The following is a 22768-nucleotide window of genomic DNA, read 5'->3' as shown; positions in this document are numbered from 1 at the left end:
TACATTTGGTCTGTCACTGCGAGGACGATCAGCTGTCCGTCCTGTCTCCCTGTAGCGCTGTCTTAGGCGTCTCACAGTACATACATTGCAATTTATTGCCCTGGCCACATCTGCAGTCCTCATGCATCCTTGCAGCATGCCTAAGGCACGTTAACACAGATGATCAGGGACCCTGGGCATCTTTCTTTTGGTGTTTTTCAGAGTCAGTAGAAAGGCCTCTTTTAGAGTCCTAAGTTTTCATAATTGTGACCTCAATTGCCTACCGTCTGTAAGCTGTTAGTGTCTTAATGACCGTTCCACAGGTGCATGTTCCTTAATTGTTTATGGTTCATTGAACAAGCATGGGAAACAGTGTTTAAACCCTTTACAATGAAGATCTGTGAAGTTATTTGGATTTTTACAAATTATCTTTGAAAGACAGGGTCCTGAAAAAGGGACATTTTATTTTATGCTGCGTTTAGTAGTTATGGAATTCCAGCGCGTGTAGTGGTTCCTTTCGATACCCCCACTTTTCCTGAGAGATGCGCTGAGAGATGACATTTCAGTGGGTGGCAGCATAGAGACTGAGGGATGACGTCACAGTTGTAGTTTATGGAAAAAAACATTATTCGCCTCAATGAACTCTTCCGGTAAAAAAATAAATAAATAATCCCTCTCTCCCGATTGGTCGAATTTAAAAATAAAACCGGGACAGTTTGGGTTGAAGAAGGATTTTTGATGCGATCAATATTTTGGGAATCCGTTCTCTCACGTAAGTAGAAAATAAAAAGCCTGATGTCAATTTAATGTTTTTATTTTAATTTTTATCATTCAGACAGAGTAGCGTTATGCATGTTTCTTTATTCTGTTAGCGTTGCCATCTTCTGAATGTTGGTTTAGCCAAATTGACTTCGTCTCTTCCTCTCTCTGTTTTAGCTCATGTTAGCTGTAACACAGAGCTGTCAGTGCACATACCAAGCAGTTTAAGTTAATGCCAATATTTTTCTACTACAACGCCACATGTTTATATTGTGCTGATTATTAGCATTAGTGTTGTGATCTGCTTAGTTCCATGTGGATGGTGCGCTTGCTGAACATCTAACGTTAGCTGTCTCTCTCCCACAACATGTATTTGACACAGGATGATGGAATCGTGTTTTTACAACAAATTGGAAAGCGTGGAGCGGGAAGTTAACTTCGACGACTTGAAGAAAAACCTATTTTCTGAGTTTAATTCCATAGACTCCCAGGAGTCTTGCCTTGAAGAGCATGAACACTTGCAGGTGTACCTTCGCATTAGACCATTCACAACAACTGAGAGTGAAAATGGCGAATCGCAGGTAATTGAACTCAACACACACAACCCTTTAGCTTGAAATCCAGGCAGGGGCGTATTCATTAACCTTAGCACACAGAATAATCGATCATTTATAGATCGTACCAAACACTTCGCAGGCTATTCGGAATGGCGATGGTTACATATCGGGATTTAAATCGATAGTTTCATATCGGGATATACATTTTTACATGTATCGTTTTTACTGTCGCAATATTATGTTTGCGCTATTTGGCTGTACCAGCACCAAAACTCCAGTAATTCCCTTCATAGCTTGTTCTCCATATTTTTAAATAGGGAGCCAGTTTGTTTTCAGCGCTAATTTCCATTACGGATCAAAATGTGTTTCCTGATTGCTCTCTCTCTCTTGTCCCTCTGCAGTAGACATATGGCGAGCAATATGTTTGGAACAGCAAAACGAAATGCACATTGAAACGTGAGAATTGTAATACATATCCTATTGGCACCAAGTGTCATGATAATATATATTCAGGTCCCTGACAATTCCCAGCCCTAGTGGAAACCATACAATTAAAATGAACTACTACTTCCGTTTAAGAACCCAACAGCTGAGACAAACTGTGCAAGTTCATGTTTAAGAGTGTTTGAAATATATCTGTTGCAAAATGTTTTTCGGCGTAATGAGTACAACCCAGTTTGTCACATGAACCATCTATATTGAACAAAAATATAAACGCAACATGCAATAATTTCAAAGATTTTAGTTAGTTAAAGTTTATATAAGGAAATCTGTCAATTTGAAATGAATTCATTAGCCCGACTCTATGGATTTCACATGACTGCAAGTGGCCACTATGGGTGGGAATAGACTAACTCACTGGGGAGCCAGCCCAGCCAATCAGAATATTATTTTTCCAGGCGAGAGCTTTATTACAGACTGGAATACTCTGCAGCACCCCCCTCAGATGATCCTGCAGGTGAGGAAGACCGATGTGTCGGTCCTGGGTTGGCGTGGTTTAACATGGTCTGCAGTTGTGAGGCCGGTTGGACATACTGCCAAATTCCCTTAAAATGACATTGGAGACGGCTTATGGTAGAGAAATAAACTAATTCTCTGGCAACAACTCTGGTGGACATTCCCTGCAGTCATCATGCACACTCCCTCAACTTGAGACTTCTGTGGCGTTGTGACAAAACCGCACATTTTTTAGCGGCCTTTTATTGTCCCCAGCACAAGGTGCACCTGTAATGATCATGCTGTTTTAATCAGCTTCTTGATAATCCAGCCACCTGACAGGTGTGGCAAGGGTGAAATGCTCACTAACAGGGATATAAACAAATTAGTGCTCTATTTGAGACACGTTTTTTATTTTTATGTGTATGGAAAATGTCTGCCGTCTTTTATTTCAGCTCATGAAACATGGGACCAACATTTTTGTTGAATATAGATACCCGTTACCTCACCACCGCACACACTTCCCGATTTTTACAATATACTTGGAAACATAATAACTGTTGAGCTTTGACTATGACTTGCTGTCTTTTCCCTGTACACATCCAAGGACTGCGTTTCCATCGAGCTCCCGGACACTGTCCTCCTGAAGGCTCCAAGGACTTCGCTCTCGGCACGGCTCCATGACAAATCGGCTCAACGGTTTCAATTCTCACAGGTCAGTCAGCAGGGTTTGTTGGAGACACCCATGACTCTTTTTCTAGGGAAAAAATAATAATAAAAAATGAAGGTTCTTCCAACCGTGTTCGTTTTTTTTTTTTTTTTTTTTCTTCGTCCTCAGGTCTTAGGGCCAGAAACCACTCAGAGGGAGATGTTTGACAGCACAGTGAGAGGCCTCGTCAAGGAGGTTCTGGAAGGCGGAAATTCTCTCGTTTTCACGTATGGAGTGACCAATGCGGGAAAGACATTCACTTTTCTAGGTTTGATTTCTTGATTATTTGCAGAGTTGGACAGATGCAAAACTGATGTGTTGGTGTAATATCCAACTTGTACCCAAGGTCCAACCTGAGTTAACACAGATTCACTGTTAGAATATCAGCAATGTGAAAATCCTATGTTGAGACTTAAATCCTCTGATGGTGATTCTAAGTTTCTATCGCAATCAAAAACCTGTTGTCGGTATGAGCTGATAATGCTCTTTATGGTGAACACCTGCTAACAAACCACTGAGACAAAGATATTGAGAAATGAAGAGATCCTCAACACCTGTTGTTTTTTTTTTAGGTCCAGAGGCCAATGGAGGGATCCTCCCCAGGTCTTTGAATGTCATCTTCAACAGCATTGAGGGGCGTGTTTACGACCAGATGACTATCAAGCCACAGCGATGCAGAGAGTTCATCAGGCTCACTAAAGACCAGCAGAGGGAAGAGGCCACTAACAAGAGAAATCTCTTCAGGCTCCTCAAGGAGGTACTGGGTTGGTTCATTGACCTGATAAAAGCCATTGCATTACTCAGCAGGTTCTTTGTTTCTAGTCATTTATATTACATGATGTCCCTTATTGCTCTTCTCCCATAGAGTGATAACCAGAAAAGCTTCACCAACAAGACAACCTTGGAAGGCAAGGAAATGTATTATTTTAAATGCCATTCAGCAGATGCTTTTTATCCAAAGCGACTTAGTCAAGAGTTCATACATTTTTACATATTTATTTTTATTTCACCTTTATTTAACCAGGTACACTAGTTGAGAACAAGTTCTCATTTACAACTGCGACCTGGCCAGTTGGTCGGTCCCGGGAATTGAACCCACTATCCTGGCATTGCAGGGTTCTACGTTGTGATAATTTTACTCGAACATGCGCCTAAATATTTTGCTATGAAATCTGTATTTTTATTTAGCACTAGTGCTAAAGGATTAACTTTATTACTTCCAAATATTTTTCATTGTGATCCGACATTTCTTTATGCACTCCTATGTTTATCAACTTGGTCGCACACTGGCTCCTTAAAAAAAAAAAAGGTTGCCGTAGATACCCCTGCGTTGTAAACACCATGCTCCTTGTGTAGGGTGCCGTCTTTCGGCCGGGACGTTAAACGGGTGTCCTGACTCCCTGGGGTCATTAAAGATCCCATGGCACTTATCATAAGAGTAGGGGTGTTAACCCTGGTGTCCTGGCTAAATTCCCAATCTGTCCATCAAACCATTACGGTCAACTAATAATCCCCAGTTTACAATTGGCTCATTCATCCCCCTCTCCCCTGTAACTATTCCCCAGGTCGTTGCTGTAAAGGAGTGTGTTCTCAGTCAACTTACCTGGTAAAATAACAGATAAATAAATAATTGACATGAGACCAAATTATTTGTTATCGTTCCACGATGCATAGTCCTGACCTGCATTTAGACATGATTGTCACATCCCACATGTCCATCTCTCCGGTACTTTGGCGTATCATTAACCTTTTACAATAGACTTCTATCCAACCAGAGGTTTGTAACAGGTTAACACCACCACCTGTTTCTCTGACAGGGTCCACACTAAGTGACATCGAGGGGACTGTGACAGAACAACGTTTCAGTCTAGTTGTTGAAGCACACACCAAGTTCTCCGTCTGGGTGTCCTTCTGCGAAATCTACAACGAGAACATTCACGACCTGCTGGAGCCCGTTCCGATCGGAGCCCAGAAGAGAACCACGCTGCGGCTGTCGCAGGATGTCAAAGGCAACTCCTTTGTAAAAGGTAACGGCTGCAGATTGTGTACTTTTTTATTTTATTTAGTATTTTTATATTTATCCAGTGAGACTTAGTCAGGCGTGTGTTTGACGTCCGGGTGGTCCCAGGAATCGAACCCACAATCTTGTCGTTGTAAGCACCACGCTCTACCGACTGAACCGGAGATGACCATATGTTCCTGTGTGTAATTTCAGATCTGAAGTGGATACAAGTGAACAACGCTGAGGAAGCCTACAAGGTGATGAAGCTAGGAAAGAAGAACCAGAGCTTCGCCAGCACCAAGCTCAACCTCCTCTCGAGCCGGAGGTGATTATTAAGCACGTCCCTTTTTTTGGGGGGCTGCTAATAACTTGCATGAGCCGAGTTCACACAGTAGCTTGACCGCTGTGCTCTTATAGAAATCTGTTCCTATGCTCAGCCACAGCATATTTTCTGTTCGTATCCTGCGGATGGAAGATGCTAGGATTCCTCGTGTTAACTCTATCAGCGAGTAAGTGAAATGGATATTTTTTTTTATTCATTTGGACAAAAACGATATCCTTAGAAGACCTATGCAGTACGTGTGTGTGTGTGTGTGTGTATATTAAGGCAGGGTTTGTTTATGTTCAGGCTGTCCTTGTGTGACCTGGCTGGGTCTGAGAGGTGCGCTAAAACTCAGAATAAAGGGGAGCGTTTGAAAGAGGCTGGAAACATCAACACTTCCCTGATGACACTGGGCAAGTGCATCAACACATTACGGCAAAGCCAGCAATCCAAGTGAGCCTTGAATGTCTGCTTTCAGAAAATATTTGATGGTTATGCAATTATACATTTTACAAAGTGGGGGGGGGGTTACAAATCTGTAGCTTGGAATTGTTGATGTTCTGACCTGATGAGGACCACAGTGGACATAAGTCAAACTTCTTATTCTGCCAGTCACGTTTTTCGATGTACTGGATGTATAGATCATATTATTATTTTTTTATTTCTTTTTACTGACAAATGTAATCAATCAATCAAACCCTTGTTGCTAGGCTACCACAGCACGTCCCCTTCAGGGAGAGCAAACTGACCCACTACCTACAGGGCTTCTTCTGTGGCCGGGGCAAAGCCTGCATGATAGTCAACATCAACCAGTGTGCCTCCATGTACGACGAGACGCTCAACGTGCTGAAGTTCTCCGCCGTGGCCCAGAAGGTGGTGGTGCTGACCACCAAGACCGTCCCCCACCTCGCCACCAAGAGGTCGGCCCGGGAACTGTCCATGATCATCAACAACGCAGACAGGAAGTACCTGTTGGGTCAGAAGAGAAAGAGCTCCCTGGTTGGCTGGGAGACCAGTCTGGAGGACGTGCAGGAGCATGACGACACGGAAGAGGAGAGCGTGATGGAGACCATGCAGGAAGTGGACGATGATGAAAAGGTTCTCATCAATAAAGACACTTATGAGGTAAGTCTCTCCCCCAACTACTTCTATGGCTATTTTTAGTTGATTCTTACACAGAAATTCCAATTGGCTCACCAATGCTAAAAGAAAACTACATTTCCAGGCCCTGATTTGATTGAGACAGTAAGATTTAGCCCTGCTAATAGTAAATGGACCTGAGTTTCACCCATCGGGTGAAATGGTCAACTCTGGGGCCCTAATTAATGTCAAGTTAATCTGAAGTTAACCAAGAACTAAAGTGTCACGTAATGCTCAATGACATCTGTCCACAAGAGGTAAATGTCTGTCAACCCTTCAGAGCCAGCTCCTCCAGTTGACGGCGCTCCGGGAACAGCTCCAGAAAGAGAGGTCTGAAAACATTGCTTTGGAATCCCGGATCCGTGACGAGGTCACCAAGGAGTTCTCTGAGTTCTTCTCTGAAATGCAGACCGATTACAAGTGAGTCCTTCTGTGCCTCGTTTCAATCATTTATTTTTGTTTTTGGTTGCTTAAAAAACATTTTTTGAGTTTGAGTGTTTTTCTACCAACTGAGGTACTCAACACTTTACATAGTAGCTTTTTAAAGGTAAATGTTTTTTTATATCTTTTGATACATAACTGAACAAGATCTAGCTATAATATTTGGGGTGGCAGTTAGCCTAGTGGTTAGTGTTGGACTTGTACCTGAGCTGACAAGGTACAAATCTGTCGTTCTGCCCCTGAACAAGGCAGTTAACCCACTGTTCCTAGGCCGTCATTGTAAATAAGAATTTGTTCTTAACTGACTTGCAAAGTTAAATAAAGGTCAAAAAAATATATCTATCTCTCCGTCTTACAGGGAGCGTCTGGCCGAAGAGGAGAAGAACGTCGAGGAGAGAGCAGAGAAGCGTCTAGAGATCCTGAGAAATCTTGTCAACATTAACACCAGTCAAGAGGAGTTGGACGGAGTAGAGCGAGCCACAGTAATGCATCCTGCTTACATGATGTTGGACATTAACAGTGTCAACCTTCATGATGTAGCCATGTCTCTTGTCCTTTACCTTGCTGTTTCAAACTGCGGTGACAAGAGAACCCAACTCGTCTTTTTATACTAGTGCTGTCTTTGCTGATGGCTACTTTATTGAGGAATAATGTATTCACTATGAGAGCGATATGTGCTTGTCTCACCTAGCTATCTTAAGATGAATGCACTAATTGTAAGTGTCTCTGGATAATAGCATCTCCAAAATGACTCAAATATGTCTTCTCTGCTGCAGGAGGACAGCTCGCCATTGGGAGAGATGTTTGACTCCATGTGCAGTGACCTGGCGGGCATAAAGAAGGCGGCTTTGGAGGCCAAGACGTGTCTGGTCGTCACCCAACCCAGTGGCGAAACAATCTCCAATCTGGAAAAGAGAGTGGAGGATCTCTCGGTGCTGTTGAACCAAGCACGGGAGCAGCTCACTGTCAAAACCAATGGTAGCCAACTGATAACCAGTTGCCTCGTTTTTAAAGATGTTTTATTTTATCTTTTTATAGCCCAGTGTTTATAATAATAATAATAATAATAATAATAATATATGCCATTTAGCTGACGCTTTTATCCAAAGCGACTTAGTCATGTGTGCATACATTCTACGTATGGGTGGTCCCGGGAATCGAACCCACTACCCTGGCGTTACAAGCGCCATGCTCTACCAACTGAGCCACAGAAGGACCACGATGTTTCTTCATCGTGGTCGTCGGGACCCACAAGGGTTCACATAAAAAATGTTTGCCCAAGCATTACACCTATTTACAATAAAGCCGTGTTCATAGCCAAGTGGGACGGTTGTATTTATCACATACAACTTGGGGGAAAATCCACTTGAATGGCCCTCCAACTGGTAACACCTAGTGGGGAAACTATGATTCATCCCAGAGCTCTGTCTTCTCACACTTGCTGACCTCTGACATCACCTACTAAGAAAATTACCTTGGTAACAGCATTTTTAAATGCAACAACAAAACATTTTAAAAAATGTAAAAAGTTAGCTGCTTTGTAACTAATTTGTTTATAAACATGATCGGTGTACTTTTAGTTGATGGTTGACGCAGCTTGTTGGCCATTTTCGCCGATCGGCTTTCAACAAGTTCTGATCATTACCCACTTTCCCACTTGGTTAAGAACGCACCATAAGCAAAGGCTTGAGCAGTTGAATATATTTGAATCTGGTGTGTAATGCTAAGGCAAGAACTAAAATGGGACACCCCTTTTGTTTCCCCCGGGAACAGGATTATGAAGCACTGGTGTAGCCCATCTCTTTCACCTACGCTTTCTCTCTTTCAGCAATAACCTGTTAATCACCCGTCTTCACTATCCATCAACTACTGCTCCGGATGGGTTTGACTCATCCCATAACAGTGGCTGTGATGATGGAATGCACACAATGTTTCCCTTCTGTTGAGTAGTCAGTCTTCTGTTCCATTTCAGAACTAGAACATTGTTGCAAACAAGCGCGGCAATCGAACGAACAGCTTGAAGAGGCTAGAAAGGTATTGTGCAATTTTGTTTTTGGTTCTTTTCCAGCAATTGGGGACTTATTGTCCTGGGTTGTCTGTTCTACATAAAACCAAATTCCGCTCTGTTTTAGTTCACGGTTAACAGAGTAGTTCTGACAGACTTTTTTTTCTTTTTTTTTTTTTCTCTCTTTTAGACTCTTGAGTCTCAGGAGCTGAAATTCTCCCACTTCCTGGAGATGTGTCACGAGAAGGATGAGATGATCACCACGCTTCAGAACACCGTAGACCAACAGGTCCAAGCCACCATCAAGAATGTATGTAGATGTTTTTTAAAGTGGCGCTTAGATCTGACTAGCTAATGGACATCCGCCTGTTTCATACTTATTATTTGTCCTTTACATCTCCCATTTATACTGAACTGGTGCATATTTCCCATCCTTATGTCACATTATAAATGTTCATATCCAGAATGTGATTTTTTAAATATATTTTTGAATATACATTTTTTTTTATTCCAGCTTGAGTAGGCCATGCTTGACCTCTTTAACATTTTGTTGGGTTTTTCTTTGACAGAAGGCTACATTCGACGGCATCAAAGATGAGATCCTGCAACTGAAGAGCAGCTGCTCTTGCTCCAGAGGGGAGAGGCCCAGCTCTCGCGCAGAGAGCCGCAAACGGCTGGTGGACCTCCAGGCCAACCTGGAGGACCAGCCCCCCAGCAAGAAAGGTACAGGGTGGGCTCCGAGCACTGCCGGGAAGCCCCTCCCACCGTTTGTTGGGGTGAGAGCAGGGGGTAGAGAGAACACAGCCAAAGGTCGCAAAAACATCCGCTTAAAGAGGCGACTGTCTGCGCTCAAGAACTAATGCTGCCCAAAGTCTCAGACACCGGAGCATTTTTCATCATGTTTTTACTATGTATCCATGTTTGTGTTCCCCATTTCGGGCTTGATGTTTTTTAAGTGGTTGTATTCCATATGATTGTGATTATGAATAAAGTTTTTGTTGTTGCTGTGCTCAGATATTTTCCAGACGTTGGATAGCATTGGTAGGACTTATTGTTGTCTCATTGGTGGAGAGACACCACTTCATATCCTGGGAAATGGTCTTCACTAACCAAACACTCACTATATTGACATGGTTATTAAAAGACTGACTTATTTAATTTTTTTTTCACATATTTGCTGACCAAAATTGCAATGTGTCCGGTTGTTTTGATATTTAACAAACTGTCCTAATCTCATTCCACTGACTAATACTTAAGGAGCTCACTAAATTTAGTTTTGACACTGAGCATCAAGTCAGCATAAAATAAAATCCCCACCGTAACTCAGAAGCTTTGCATCACCTTCAAAGATAATTCAACAAGTGTCCATGTCTTTGTTAGGGTCCCTGGGGAGAGGAGGAGATGGACAGATTGCGCAGGGAGCTGGTGGAGGTACAAAAGGACAGTGGGCTTCTCCGAGACAAGCTGACAGAACAAAAAAGAGAATTCCCAAAGACCCTAGAGGAGAGTGAGAAAAGGCCCCTGCAGAAAAAGGGTCTGGGAGAGAAACCGGCCCAACAGCAGATCTCAGAACAGCAACTGGAGGTGCTAAAAGAAAAACTGGCTCCACAGGAACTGAACTTGGAGCAGCTCAGGGCAGAAATGGAGGAGGCTAAAGCCATGGCCCACATCGACAGCGAGAACTCTGTAGCTGAGGTCGTGACCTTGAAGGGAAAGATGGCTGCACTGGAGGAGAAGCAGTGCACCCACCAAACGGAGAGGGAGGCGGTCGTAACCGTGTCCCAGTCGTATAACGGCGAGCTCGTGTCCCAAACGGAGAGAGTGGCAGAGTTGGAGAAGATGCTGTTTGAGAAGGAGGCACAGGTGTCAGGCCTGAGGGAGGTGCAGGAGATGCGGGAGGATGAGGAGACCGCTACGGTACAGGACGCTCGTAAGAGGGAGGTGGAGAGGAGGCGGGAGTTGCTGGCTGTGGCTGAAGAGGCCATCACTCAGAAGAACGCTGAGCTGGAGAGGAGAGAGCAGGTCATCACCAGGTTAGTGGGCTGGCTGGTACCTTTCACTCTGGCTACTGGGGAGGCCTACGTGCCAATCCCAAATCATAACCTACGCCCTATGCACGTGTGGCAATCCGAGAGGATTTGATTGGTATAAGCAATATGGTGAAACATCTGCCTAGCCTATCAGGGAGCAAGGTGTAGCTATTACAAGATTGATTACGCTTGTCCTCTCATATCTCCACGAGTGCGTAGTGCACAGGGGACGATTTGGGATTGGCCTAAATGGTTCTTCCTTTCCCCTGCTCCTCTTTACTGGTAAAACCTCTAATGTAGCTGCTGTTTGAGTTTACCTCTCGTGTTGATGACCACAGATTGAAGGAGACGGCTAAACTTGACTCCGACAAAGTGAAGAGTTTGAGCCTGGACCTTGGGAGGAAAGACGATGACGTTTCTGATCTCAAAGAGAAGCTGTCCGACTCTAAAAAACAGATCCAGCAAGTTCAAATAGAGGTAAAAGCTGATTTGATATTTATTTATGCAACCGATACTATCATAGTAGGTCCATAATTACAATCACTAATAACATCAATCACTATTCAAAACGTATGAATCACTATAATAATGTATGGATCACTATAATAACGTATGAATCACTATACTAACTTATCTCTCCCTATAACATATGGATCACTATTAATAATGTATAAATCACTATTAATAACGTATGAATCCTATTAATAACGTATGAATCACTATAATAACGTATGGATCACTATAATAACGGATGGATCACTATTAATAATGTATAAATCACTATTAATAATGTATAAATCACTATTAATAATGTATGAATCCTATTAATAAAGTATGGATCACTAATGTATGAATCACTATAACCTATGGATCACTATAATAACGTACGAATCACTATTAATAACGTATGGATCACTATAATAACGTATGGATCACTGTAATAACGTATGGATCGCTATAATAACGTATGGATCGCTATAATAACGTATGGATCACTATTGGTAACGTATGGATCTATAATAACGTATGAATCACTAATAATGTATGAATCACTAATAATCACTTTAATAACATATGAACCACTATACTAACTTATCTCTCCCTATAATAACATGGATCACTATAATAACGTATGAATCACTATTAATAACGTATTAATCACTATTAATAACGTATGAATCACTATTAATAACGTATGGATCACTATACTAACTTATCTCTCCCTATAATAACGTATGGATCACTATAATAACGTATGGATCACTATAATAACGTATGGATCACTATAATAATGTATGGATCTCTATAATAACGTATGAATCACTATTAATAACGTATGGATCACTATAATAACGTATGAATCACTAATAATGTATGAATCACTATAATAATAACATATGAATCACTATAATAACGTATTAATCACTTTTTAAAAACGAATTAATCACTATTCATAATGTATGAATCACTATTAATAATGTATGAATCACTATACTTACTTATCTCTCCCTATAACGTATGGATCACTATAATAACGTATGGATCACTATAATAACATATGGATCACTATAATAACTTATGAATCACTATAACGTATGAACCACTATAACGTATGAACCACTATACTAACTCATCTCTCCCTATAATAACATATGGATCACTATAATAACGTATGGATCACTATTAATAATGTATAAATCACTATTAATAACGTATGAATCACTATTAATAACGTATGAATCACTATTAATAACGTATGGATCACTAATGTATGAATCACTAATAACGTATGAACCACTATTAATAACGTATGGATCACTATAATAACGTATGGATCACTATAATAACGTATGGATCACTATAATAACGTATGGTTCACTATAATAACGTATGGATCACTATTAATAATGTATGAATCACTATTAATAACGTATGAATCACTATAATAACGTATGGATCACTATAACGTATGGATCACTATAATAACGTATGAATCACTTTTTAAAAAACGAATTAACCACTATTCATAATGTATGAATCACTATTAATAATGTATGAATCACTATACTAACTTATCTCTCCCTATAATAACGTATGGATCACTATAATAACGTATGGATCACTATAATAACGTATGGATCACTGTAATAACGTATGGATCGCTATAATAACGTATGGATCTCTATAATAACGTATGAATCACTATTAATAACGTATGGATCACTATAATAACGTATGAATCACTAATAATGTATGAATCACTATAATAATAACATATGAATCACTATTAATAACATATGAACCACTATACTAACTTATCTCTCCCTATAATAACGTATGGATCACTATAATAACGTATGATCACTATAATAACGTATGAATTACTATAATAACGTATGGATCACTAATAATGTATGAATCACTAATAACATATGAACCACTATACTAACTTATCTCTCCCTATAATAAAGTATGGATCACTATAATAACGTATGATCACTATAATAACGTATGAATCACTATAATAACGTATGAATCACTATAATAACGTATGGATCACTATAATAACGTATGGATCACTATAATAACGTATGGATCACTAATAACGTATGGATCACTATAATAACGTATGGATCACTATAATAACGTATTAATCACTTTTTAAAAACGAATTAATCACTATTCATAATGTATGAATCACTATTAATAATGTATGAATCACTATACTTACTTATCTCTCCCTATAACGTATGGATCACTATAATAATGTATGAATCACTATAATAATGTATGGATCACTATAATAACTTATGAATCACTATAACGTATGAACCACTATACTAACTCATCTCTCCCTATAATAACATATGGATCACTATAATAACGTATGGATCACTATTAATAATGTATAAATCACTATTAATAACGTATGAATCACTATTAATAACGTATGAATCACTATTAATAACGTATGGATCACTAATGTATGAATCACTATAACGTATGGATCACTATAATAACGTATGAATCACTATTAATAACATATGGATCACTATAATAACGTATGGATCACTATAATAACGTATGGATCACTATAATAACGTATGGATCACTATAATAACGTATGGATCACTATAATAATGTATGAATCACTATTAATAATGTATGAATCACTATAATAACGTATGTATCACTATAATAACGTATGGATCACTATAATAACGTATGAATCACTATTAATAATGTATGAATCACTATTAATAATGTATGAATCACTATACTAACTTATCTCTCCCTATAATAATGTATGAATCACTATTAATAATGTTTCAATCACTATTAATAATGTATGAATCACTAATGTATGAATCACTATTAATAATGCATGAATCGCTATAATAACGCATGAATCACTATTAATAACGTATGAATCACTAATGTATGAATCACTATTAATAATGTATGAATCACTATTAATAACGTATGAATCACTATTAATAACATATCGCCCCTTTTGTTTTCCTACCCAAGATCATCTCCATGCGAGAAGAGGTGAAATCTCTCAAACTTAAACTGCAGGACTTGGAGAAAGTGAAGAAACGGCAGCAGGCAGACTTGGCTAATAAAGACCGGACCATACAGCAACTGAAAACGGTATGTTGTTTAAATCTCGGTTGTTTTACTGTTGACCGGAGTTTGATCTGTCTCTTTCTCTTTCCAGGAACAGTCTGCTGACGAGAACCTCAAGCTCAATCCCAACGCCTGTAAAGGTACATAAAGCATGCTGATCCATACTGTTCTGCTCTGTATTTCTGTGTGCCATACATAGGCTGTGTTCTTGCCAACTACTTAGTAAAATGACATACTGTGTATTTATTGTCCAACATACTCTTTGGAACACACTGTTTAGTTCAAATGTATGCAGTAAGCAACAAATATCAACATACTAGACTCCCCCATACTGAGAATGTGTAATCTAATACTAGACTCCCCCATACTGAGAATGTGTAATCTAATACTAGACTCCCCCATACTGAGAATGTGTAATCTAATACTAGACTCCCCCATACTGAGAATGTGTAATCTAATACTAGACTCCCCATACTGAGAATGTGTAATCTAATACTAGACTCCCCATACTGAGAATGTGTAATCTAATACTAGACTCCCCCATACTGAGAATGTGTAATCTAATACTAGACTCCCCCATAATGAGAATGTATAATCTAATACTAGACTCCCCATACTGAGAATGTGTAATCTAATACTAGACTCCCCCATACTGAGAATGTATAATCTAATACTAGACTCCCCCATACTGAGAATGTGTAATCTAATACTAGACTCCCCCATACTGAGAATGTATAATCTAATACTAGACTCCCCCATACTGAGAATGTATAATCTAATACTAGACTCCCCCATACTGAGAATGTATAATCTAATACTAGACTCCCCCATAATGAGAATGTATAATCTAATACTAGACTCCCCATACTGAGAATGTATAATCTAATACTAGACTCCCCCATACTGAGAATGTATAATCTAATACTAGACTCCCCCATACTGAGAATGTATAATCTAATACTAGACTCCCCCATACTGAGAATGTATAATCTAATACTAGACTCCCCCATACTGAGAATGTATAATCTAATACTAGACTCCCCCATACTGAGAATGTATAATCTAATACTAGACTCCCCCAAAATGGATAATCTAATACTAGACTCCCCCATAATGAGAATGTATAATCTAATACTAGACTCCCCCATACTGAGAATGGATAATCTAATATTAGACTCCCCATACTGAGAATGGATAATCTAATACTAGACTCCCCCATACTGAGAATGTATAATCTAATACTAGACTCCCCATAATGAGAATGTATAATCTAATACTAGACTCCCCATACTGAGAATGTATAATCTAATACTAGACTCCCCCATACTGAGAATGTGTAATCTAATACTAGACTCCCCATACTGAGAATGTGTAATCTAATACTAGACTCCCCATACTGAGAATGTGTAATCTAATACTAGACTCCTCCCATACTGAGAATGTGTAATCTAATACTAGACTCCCCATACTGAGAATGTGTAATCTAATACTAGACTCCCCATACTGAGAATGTGTAACCTAATACTAGACTCCCCCATACTGATAATGGATAATCTAATACTAGACTCCCCATAATGTATAATCTAATACTGGACTCCCCCATAATGAGAATGTATCATCTAATACTAGACTCCCCCATACTGAGAATGTATAATCTAATACTAGACTCCCCCATACTGATAATGGATAATCTAATACTAGACTCCCCCATAATGTATAATCTAATACTAGACTCCCCCATACTGAGAATGTGTAATCTAATACTGGACTCCCCCATAATGAGAATGTATAATCTAATTCTAGACTCCCCCCATACTGAGAATGTGTAATCTAATACTAGACTCCCCCATAATGAGAATGTGTAATCTAATACTAGACTCCCCCATACTGAGAATGTGTAATCTAATACTAGACTCCCCCATAATGAGAATGTGTAATCTAATACTAGACTCCCCATAATGAGAATGTGTAATCTAATACTAGACTCCCCATACTGAGAATGTGTAATCTAATACTAGACTCCCCCCATACTGAGAATGTGTAATCTAATACTAGACTCCCCCATACTGAGAATGTAATCTAATACTAGACTCCCCATACTGAGAATGTGTAATCTAATACTAGACTCCCCATACTGAGAATGTGTAATCTAATACTAGACTCCCCCATACTGAGAATGTAATCTAATACTAGACTCCCCATACTGAGAATGTGTAATCTAATACTAGACTCCCCATACTGAGAATGTAAATCTAATACTAGACTCCCCATACTGAGAATGTATAATCTAATACTAGACTCCCCATACTGAGAATGTATAATCTAATACTAGACTCCCCATACTGAGAATGTATAATCTAATACTAGACTCCCCATACTGAGAATGTATAATCTAATACTAGACTCCCCCATCTAGACTCCCCCATACTGAGAATGTATAATCTAATACTAGACTCCCCCATACTGAGAATGTATAATCTAATACTAGACTCCCCATACTGAGAATGTATAATCTAATACGAGACTCCCCCATAATGAGAATGGATAATCTAATACTAGACTCCCCATAATGAGAATGGATAATCTAATACTAGACTCCCCATACTGAGAATATATCATCTAATACGAGACTCCCCCATACTGAGAATGGATAATCTAATACTAGACTCCCCCATACTGAGAATGTGTAATCTAATACTAGACTCCCCCATAATGAGAATGGATAATCTAATACTAGACTCCCCCATACTGAGAATGTGTAATCTAATACTAGACTCCCCCATAATGAGAATGGATAATCTAATACTAGACTCCCCCATACTGAGAATGGGTAATCTAAGGTGTTGTTTCCCGCCTTCTGTTCGTGTTGCTAGGAGGAAATGTATCTCTGTATTCATGGGGATGTGTGAGACCTTCAGACAGCCCCCGATCTGTTCATCAGCTGTTGACACACGTGGGTTTTACGATGATCTCCTTTAATAGAATGCAGAGAATTCTACAAAATGAAAAACTGAATTTTCTAAATATCATTCTATAAAAAATATTCTTGTTTTTTTCTCACAAATCCAAAATGGCTACTGTTTAGAACACAAATAACGGTATTGGGACACAACCATAGTGCTGACATTACCATATGCTGTTAGACTGGCTTCTCTGTCCTGTAATCATGGAGTTGGGCTTCTCTTCTCTCTATCCTGTAATCATGGAGTTGGGCTGCTCGTCTCTCTGTCCTGTAATCATGGAGTTGGGCTGCTCGTCTCTCTGTCCTGTAATCATGGAGTTGGGCTGCTCGTCTCTCTGTCCTGTAATCATGGAGTTGGGCTGCTCGTCTCTCTGTCCTGTAATCATGGAGTTGGGCTGCTCGTCTCTCTGTCCTGTAATCATGGAGTTGGGCTGCTCGTCTCTCTGTCCTGTAATCATGGAGTTGGGCTGCTCGTCTCTCTGTCCTGTAATCATGGAGTTGGGCTGCTCTTGTCTATTTTTAATTTAAATGTAACCTTTATTTAACCAGGCAAGTCAGCTAAGAACAAATTCTTATTTATTTAGTGACGCCTCTTGCATTGGGATGCAGTGCCTTAGACCGCTGCGCCACTCAGGAGACATAAAATGTATCTCTGTCTTGTATTCATGGGGTTCATTGTGCTTCCCCAGACCTTCAGGCTAAGGAGCGTATGATGGAGGACATGCGTCTGGCTCTGATTGAACAGGAGGATACCCAGACCCAGCAGGAGCAGGTGTTAGAGGCCAAACTGGATGAGATTGACGCCCTCATTGAAGGTGGGATTATTTCAAGATGTAGTTTTCCATGATGGTGTATATTTGGTGTTTTAAGTTCATTTATTAGTTGGCTTTTCATAGCCGATCATTCAGAGTTAGAGACGGTAGGTTCGTTAGAGAGTCCAAATCAGCACATCCTGTGAACAGGTCAGGGGTCCATAGCCGCAGGAAGAACAATTGAAACTGGAGCAGCAGCATGACCAGGTGGACTGGGGACAGCAAGGAGTCATCCAGCCAGGTAGTCCTGAGGGATGGTCCTGTGTTGTGTGTGTGTGTGTGTGTGTGTGTGTGTGTGTGTGTGTTGTGTGTGTGTGTGATTGTGTGTGTGTGTGTGTGTGTGTGTGTGTGTGTGTGTGTGTGTGTGTGACTAAACGGAACCTTGAGGAACTCTGGAGCTCTGTCAGAGTGACCACTGTGTTCTTGGGGACCTTCAATGCTGCAGAAATGTTTTGGTACCTTTCCCCAAATCTGTGCCTCGACACAATCCTGTCTCGGAGCTCTAAGGACAATTCCTTCGACCTGATGGCTTGGTTTTTTGCACTGACATGCAGTGTCAACTGTGGGACCTTATATAGACAGGTGTGTGCCATTCCAAAACATGTCCAATCAATTGAATTGACCACAGGTGGACTCCAATCAAGTTGTAGAAACATCTCAAGGACGATCAATGGAAACAGGATGCACCTGAGCTCAATTTCGAGTCTCATAGCAAAGGGTCTGAATGCTTATGTAAATAAAGCATTCCTGTTTTTTTTTTTATTTTTTTTAATGAATTTGCAAAAAAATCTAAACCGTTTTTCGGTTTGTCATGATGGGGTATTGTGTGTAGATTGATGAGGAACATTTTTTTTAGATTTAATCCATTTTAGAATTAAGGCTGTAACGTAACAAAATGTGGAAAAAGGTGAAGGGGTCTGAATACTTTTCCAATGCACTGTATATATATATATATATATGCGTGTAAATGTATTTGAAATACTCTAAATAATATTTCACCCCAGATCTGAATACTGTCCACGCTGGTTTCGACTGAGATTGACATTGTCTTGAATGGATTGGGGCTGTTCTCACAGCTAAAGGAAGGGGTGCAACTCAATATTAGGAAGGTGTTCCTATACTCAGTATATACAAAACATACAATGGTAAGTACAACTGAACATGGTGATAGTACTCAAGTGGTCTTGTTGTTTTTTTGTTCCCCCCTCCAGAGGTGGATAAACTGAAAGGACTGTTACGTTACCAAGACACTGGAGCCCTGAGAGACAGCCAATCGGACGAGGTCAAGCTAGCCATACAGGAAGCAGTTCAGGCTCAAGTGACCTTGAAGGTGGACATCTCAATATGTGACTCACCACCTGGATTTGGTCTTATGTAGCAACATTTGAAATAGTGATTTAAAAAAAAAAATATATATATATATATATATTACATTGGATAAAAGTAGAGATTCAGAGCTACAAAATGGTATATCATAAACTGCATTTTTGAAGAACAACGAAAAAGTAATTCTGCTTTGAAAGATGAACTTCACTCTCCTATGAAGTCGCGACATAAGCCTAGTTTCCTGAAACGGGTCACACATGTAGTTGTTGATAGTGTGTATTTTCTTGGATTGGTCAGTACGTGTAAGTGTACTTCCAAGTATAAGTAATCATGTGTGTTTTCTAGCTGTGTACTGAGAAACACCAAGCTGACAAGAGGAAGTGGCTCGAAGAGAAGACTGTTCTGATCCGGCTGGCCAAGGAGGCCGAGGATAAGAGGAACCAGGAGATGAGGAAGTTTGCAGACGGCCGTAAGCGTCACGCCAAGCAGCAAGCCCAAGTGGTAATGCAACTCCCCCTTCCCCCTAGTGACCCCCTGATTCAACTAATCATCAAGCCCAAGTGGTAAAACAACCCCCCCCCCCCGGGGACCCCCAGCCATTCCACATATGAACTAATTCCACGGTTATCAAACCGGATTCAACTACTCATCAAGCCCTTTACAAGGTGAATCAGGTGAGCTAGTTCAACAACATTGTGAAACGTCTGGGGACCCCCTAGGAGAGGTTTTCCTTGGAATAAAAGCTACAATACCCTCTACAGACAGAGCCAACAAAGGCTGCATTTACACAGATCAGATATTTTATAATTGGTTAAAGATAATTGGTTTAAAAGGTCAGAATTGTGCTGCCTGTGTAAAACGCAGCCTAAGAAACCACTGTCTGTTACCCTGTAGGAAGGTCTGGTGGCCCAGCTCAGTGAGAAGGAGCAGGACCTAGTGAAGTGGAGGAAAGAGAGGGACTCCCTGGTGACAGCTCTGGAGGTCCAGCTAACCAAACTCCTCTCCAGCAACGCAGACAAGGATGAACAGATAGCCAGTCTCCGCTGCCACGCCTTCTCTCAGCCAGCAGAGGTCAGTTCAAACACGCGTCGGACTGTTTAGTCGGTTGGGACTTGTCAGACTATTTTCCTTTGGAACAAATGAGCTCTGTTAACTCCCCCAGTCCCAAAACCCCAACAGAAATGGGCTTTTCATTTATCTGACTGTCATTTATCTCCATGTCCTGCCCTTATATTAAGTGTTGTTTTCAGGGCAAGCAGGGCTACAAGTAGAACACATAATTTGACAAACCGTTGCATTCATGTTTAAAAAATAAATAAAAATCAAATCAAATGTATTTATAAAGCCCTTCGTACATCAGCTGATGTCTCAAAGTGCTGTACAGAAACCCAGCCTAAAACCCCAAACAGAGAGACAAAGAGAGAATTAGAGAGAGCATACTTCAATTCACACAGGACACTGGATAAGACGGGAGAAGTTCTCCAGATATAACAAACTGACCCCAGCCCCCCGACACATAAACTACTGCAGCATAAATACTGGAGGCTGAGACAGGAGGGGTCAGGAGACACTGGCCCCATCCGATGACACCCCCGGACAGGGCCAAACAGGAAGGATATAAGACTGACCCTAGCCCCCCGACACATAAACTACTGCAGCATAAATACTGGAGGCTGAGACAGGAGCGGTCAGGAGACACTGTGGCCCCATAATTTAAAAATGTAATTAAAAAATAAGGACTGCCAAAGCAGAATACCTGATAAAATGTATTTGTATTTATGGGGGTCAAACAAAGTTAAGGCAGTTTTAAAAACTTTTACAATACATTCATAACAGATTTCACAATATATTAAGTGTGTGCCCTCAGTCTACTACCACGTATCTATAACACCATATTCATGTGTGTATAGTGCATATGTTATCTTGTGTTTGTATACGTGTTTATGTGCGTGTGTGTCATTTAATATTTTCTACATTGTAGAATAATAGTGAAGACATCAACACTATAAAATAACACATATGGAATCATGTAGTAACCAAAAAAGTGTTCTACAATGTAGAAAATACTCAAATTAAATAAAAACCCTGGAATGAGTAGGTATTCTAAAACTTTTGACTGGTACTGTATGTGGAAGGGTCTAGTGTACAGACTGCTACTGTACATTATCAAGCATTTCACAAGTTATCCAGATACTGACTGTTAGCACTTGGTGGTCTATAGCAGCTTCCCACCAGAATGGGCTTTAGGTGAGGCAGAGGAACCTGTTGCCAACAATACTTCAACAGTATTTAATATGAATGCTGTAAATACAAAAGTTGTTTTCTCACTGGGAAATTAATATCCAATACAGGAAGTTGGTGGCACCTTAACTGGGGACGATGGGCTCTTGGTAATGGCTGGAGCGGAATCTGTGGAATGGTATCAAACATATGGTTTCCATGGTTACCATGTGTTCCATTCCATTCACTCTATTCCAGCCATTCTTATGAGCCGTCCTCCCCTCAGCAGCCTCCACTGATATCCAACTAGTCAGTGACAACTGTTTGGAGTCTTTGGCAGTGTGAAGTTATAACAGCATAATAGACATTATGTCCTGGGGATTTCTTATGGATCGTCTATGTGTAGCTTGTGAGCGTCGTAAGAGCTAATCACGTTACATGTGTTTATGAGACTTTCCGCTTCTCATTGTAGTGTTCAATAGTTTGTAGCTCTAACCATTCGGACTCTATAGACGTTTTTGTAATAAAAAAAATAGACCCGACCCCCTTTGCGGGATCTGCCGCTGTCGCAAACTCCGCTCAGCCCTGTTAATCACACAGATGCAGAGGAAAGACACAAATTCAATGTTTTTAATCCAGAACGCATGATTTTTACATTTACAGGGGTTAGAAGACACGCCAGCGTTACGGTTGGGTTAGAAGACACGCCAGCGTTACGGTTGGAATCGTTGGGTTAGGGTTGGGTGCAGGGTTCTTGGTCATTTCAATTTTTATTTATTTGTATTTTTGCACTTAACCTTATTGAAAGATGTTGCACTTATTTTATGCGGGTTGAAATGCGCTCTACAAATTAATTATTTTTTACATTATTATTATCAATTATTTTAGAATTTGAAAGAAAAAAGAGACAAGCTCTGTATAGGGTCACTGTTCACTTT

The 22768-nt window shown here is 40.2% G+C and overlaps 1 protein-coding gene across 1 annotated transcript in view; it reads left to right on the top strand.

Moving 5' to 3' along the window:
* The first annotated feature begins 565 nt into the window (after positions 1-565).
* Positions 566-22768, top strand: part of kif20ba (kinesin family member 20Ba) — a 44200-nt gene continuing 21997 nt past the window's right edge. Inside the window, exons 1-25 of the mRNA XM_052485929.1 lie at positions 566-751; positions 1121-1319; positions 2839-2946; positions 3070-3208; positions 3513-3697; positions 3806-3848; positions 4758-4967; positions 5156-5267; positions 5380-5451; positions 5571-5717; positions 5975-6389; positions 6685-6824; positions 7204-7327; positions 7622-7823; positions 8818-8879; positions 9041-9160; positions 9420-9707; positions 10231-10883; positions 11219-11357; positions 14412-14534; positions 14602-14650; positions 18162-18287; positions 19496-19614; positions 19956-20111; positions 20505-20681. Coding sequence (XP_052341889.1) covers positions 1122-1319; positions 2839-2946; positions 3070-3208; positions 3513-3697; positions 3806-3848; positions 4758-4967; positions 5156-5267; positions 5380-5451; positions 5571-5717; positions 5975-6389; positions 6685-6824; positions 7204-7327; positions 7622-7823; positions 8818-8879; positions 9041-9160; positions 9420-9707; positions 10231-10883; positions 11219-11357; positions 14412-14534; positions 14602-14650; positions 18162-18287; positions 19496-19614; positions 19956-20111; positions 20505-20681 — 4107 coding nt within the window. The 5' untranslated portion in view covers positions 566-751; position 1121. The remainder of the gene's footprint in view (positions 752-1120; positions 1320-2838; positions 2947-3069; positions 3209-3512; positions 3698-3805; positions 3849-4757; positions 4968-5155; positions 5268-5379; positions 5452-5570; positions 5718-5974; positions 6390-6684; positions 6825-7203; positions 7328-7621; positions 7824-8817; positions 8880-9040; positions 9161-9419; positions 9708-10230; positions 10884-11218; positions 11358-14411; positions 14535-14601; positions 14651-18161; positions 18288-19495; positions 19615-19955; positions 20112-20504; positions 20682-22768) is intronic.

Source organism: Oncorhynchus keta, chromosome 3 (assembly GCF_023373465.1).
Source record: "Oncorhynchus keta strain PuntledgeMale-10-30-2019 chromosome 3, Oket_V2, whole genome shotgun sequence".
Taxonomy (NCBI): Eukaryota; Metazoa; Chordata; class Actinopteri; order Salmoniformes; family Salmonidae; genus Oncorhynchus; species Oncorhynchus keta.
This window is presented reverse-complemented; position numbering and strand designations above follow the sequence as displayed.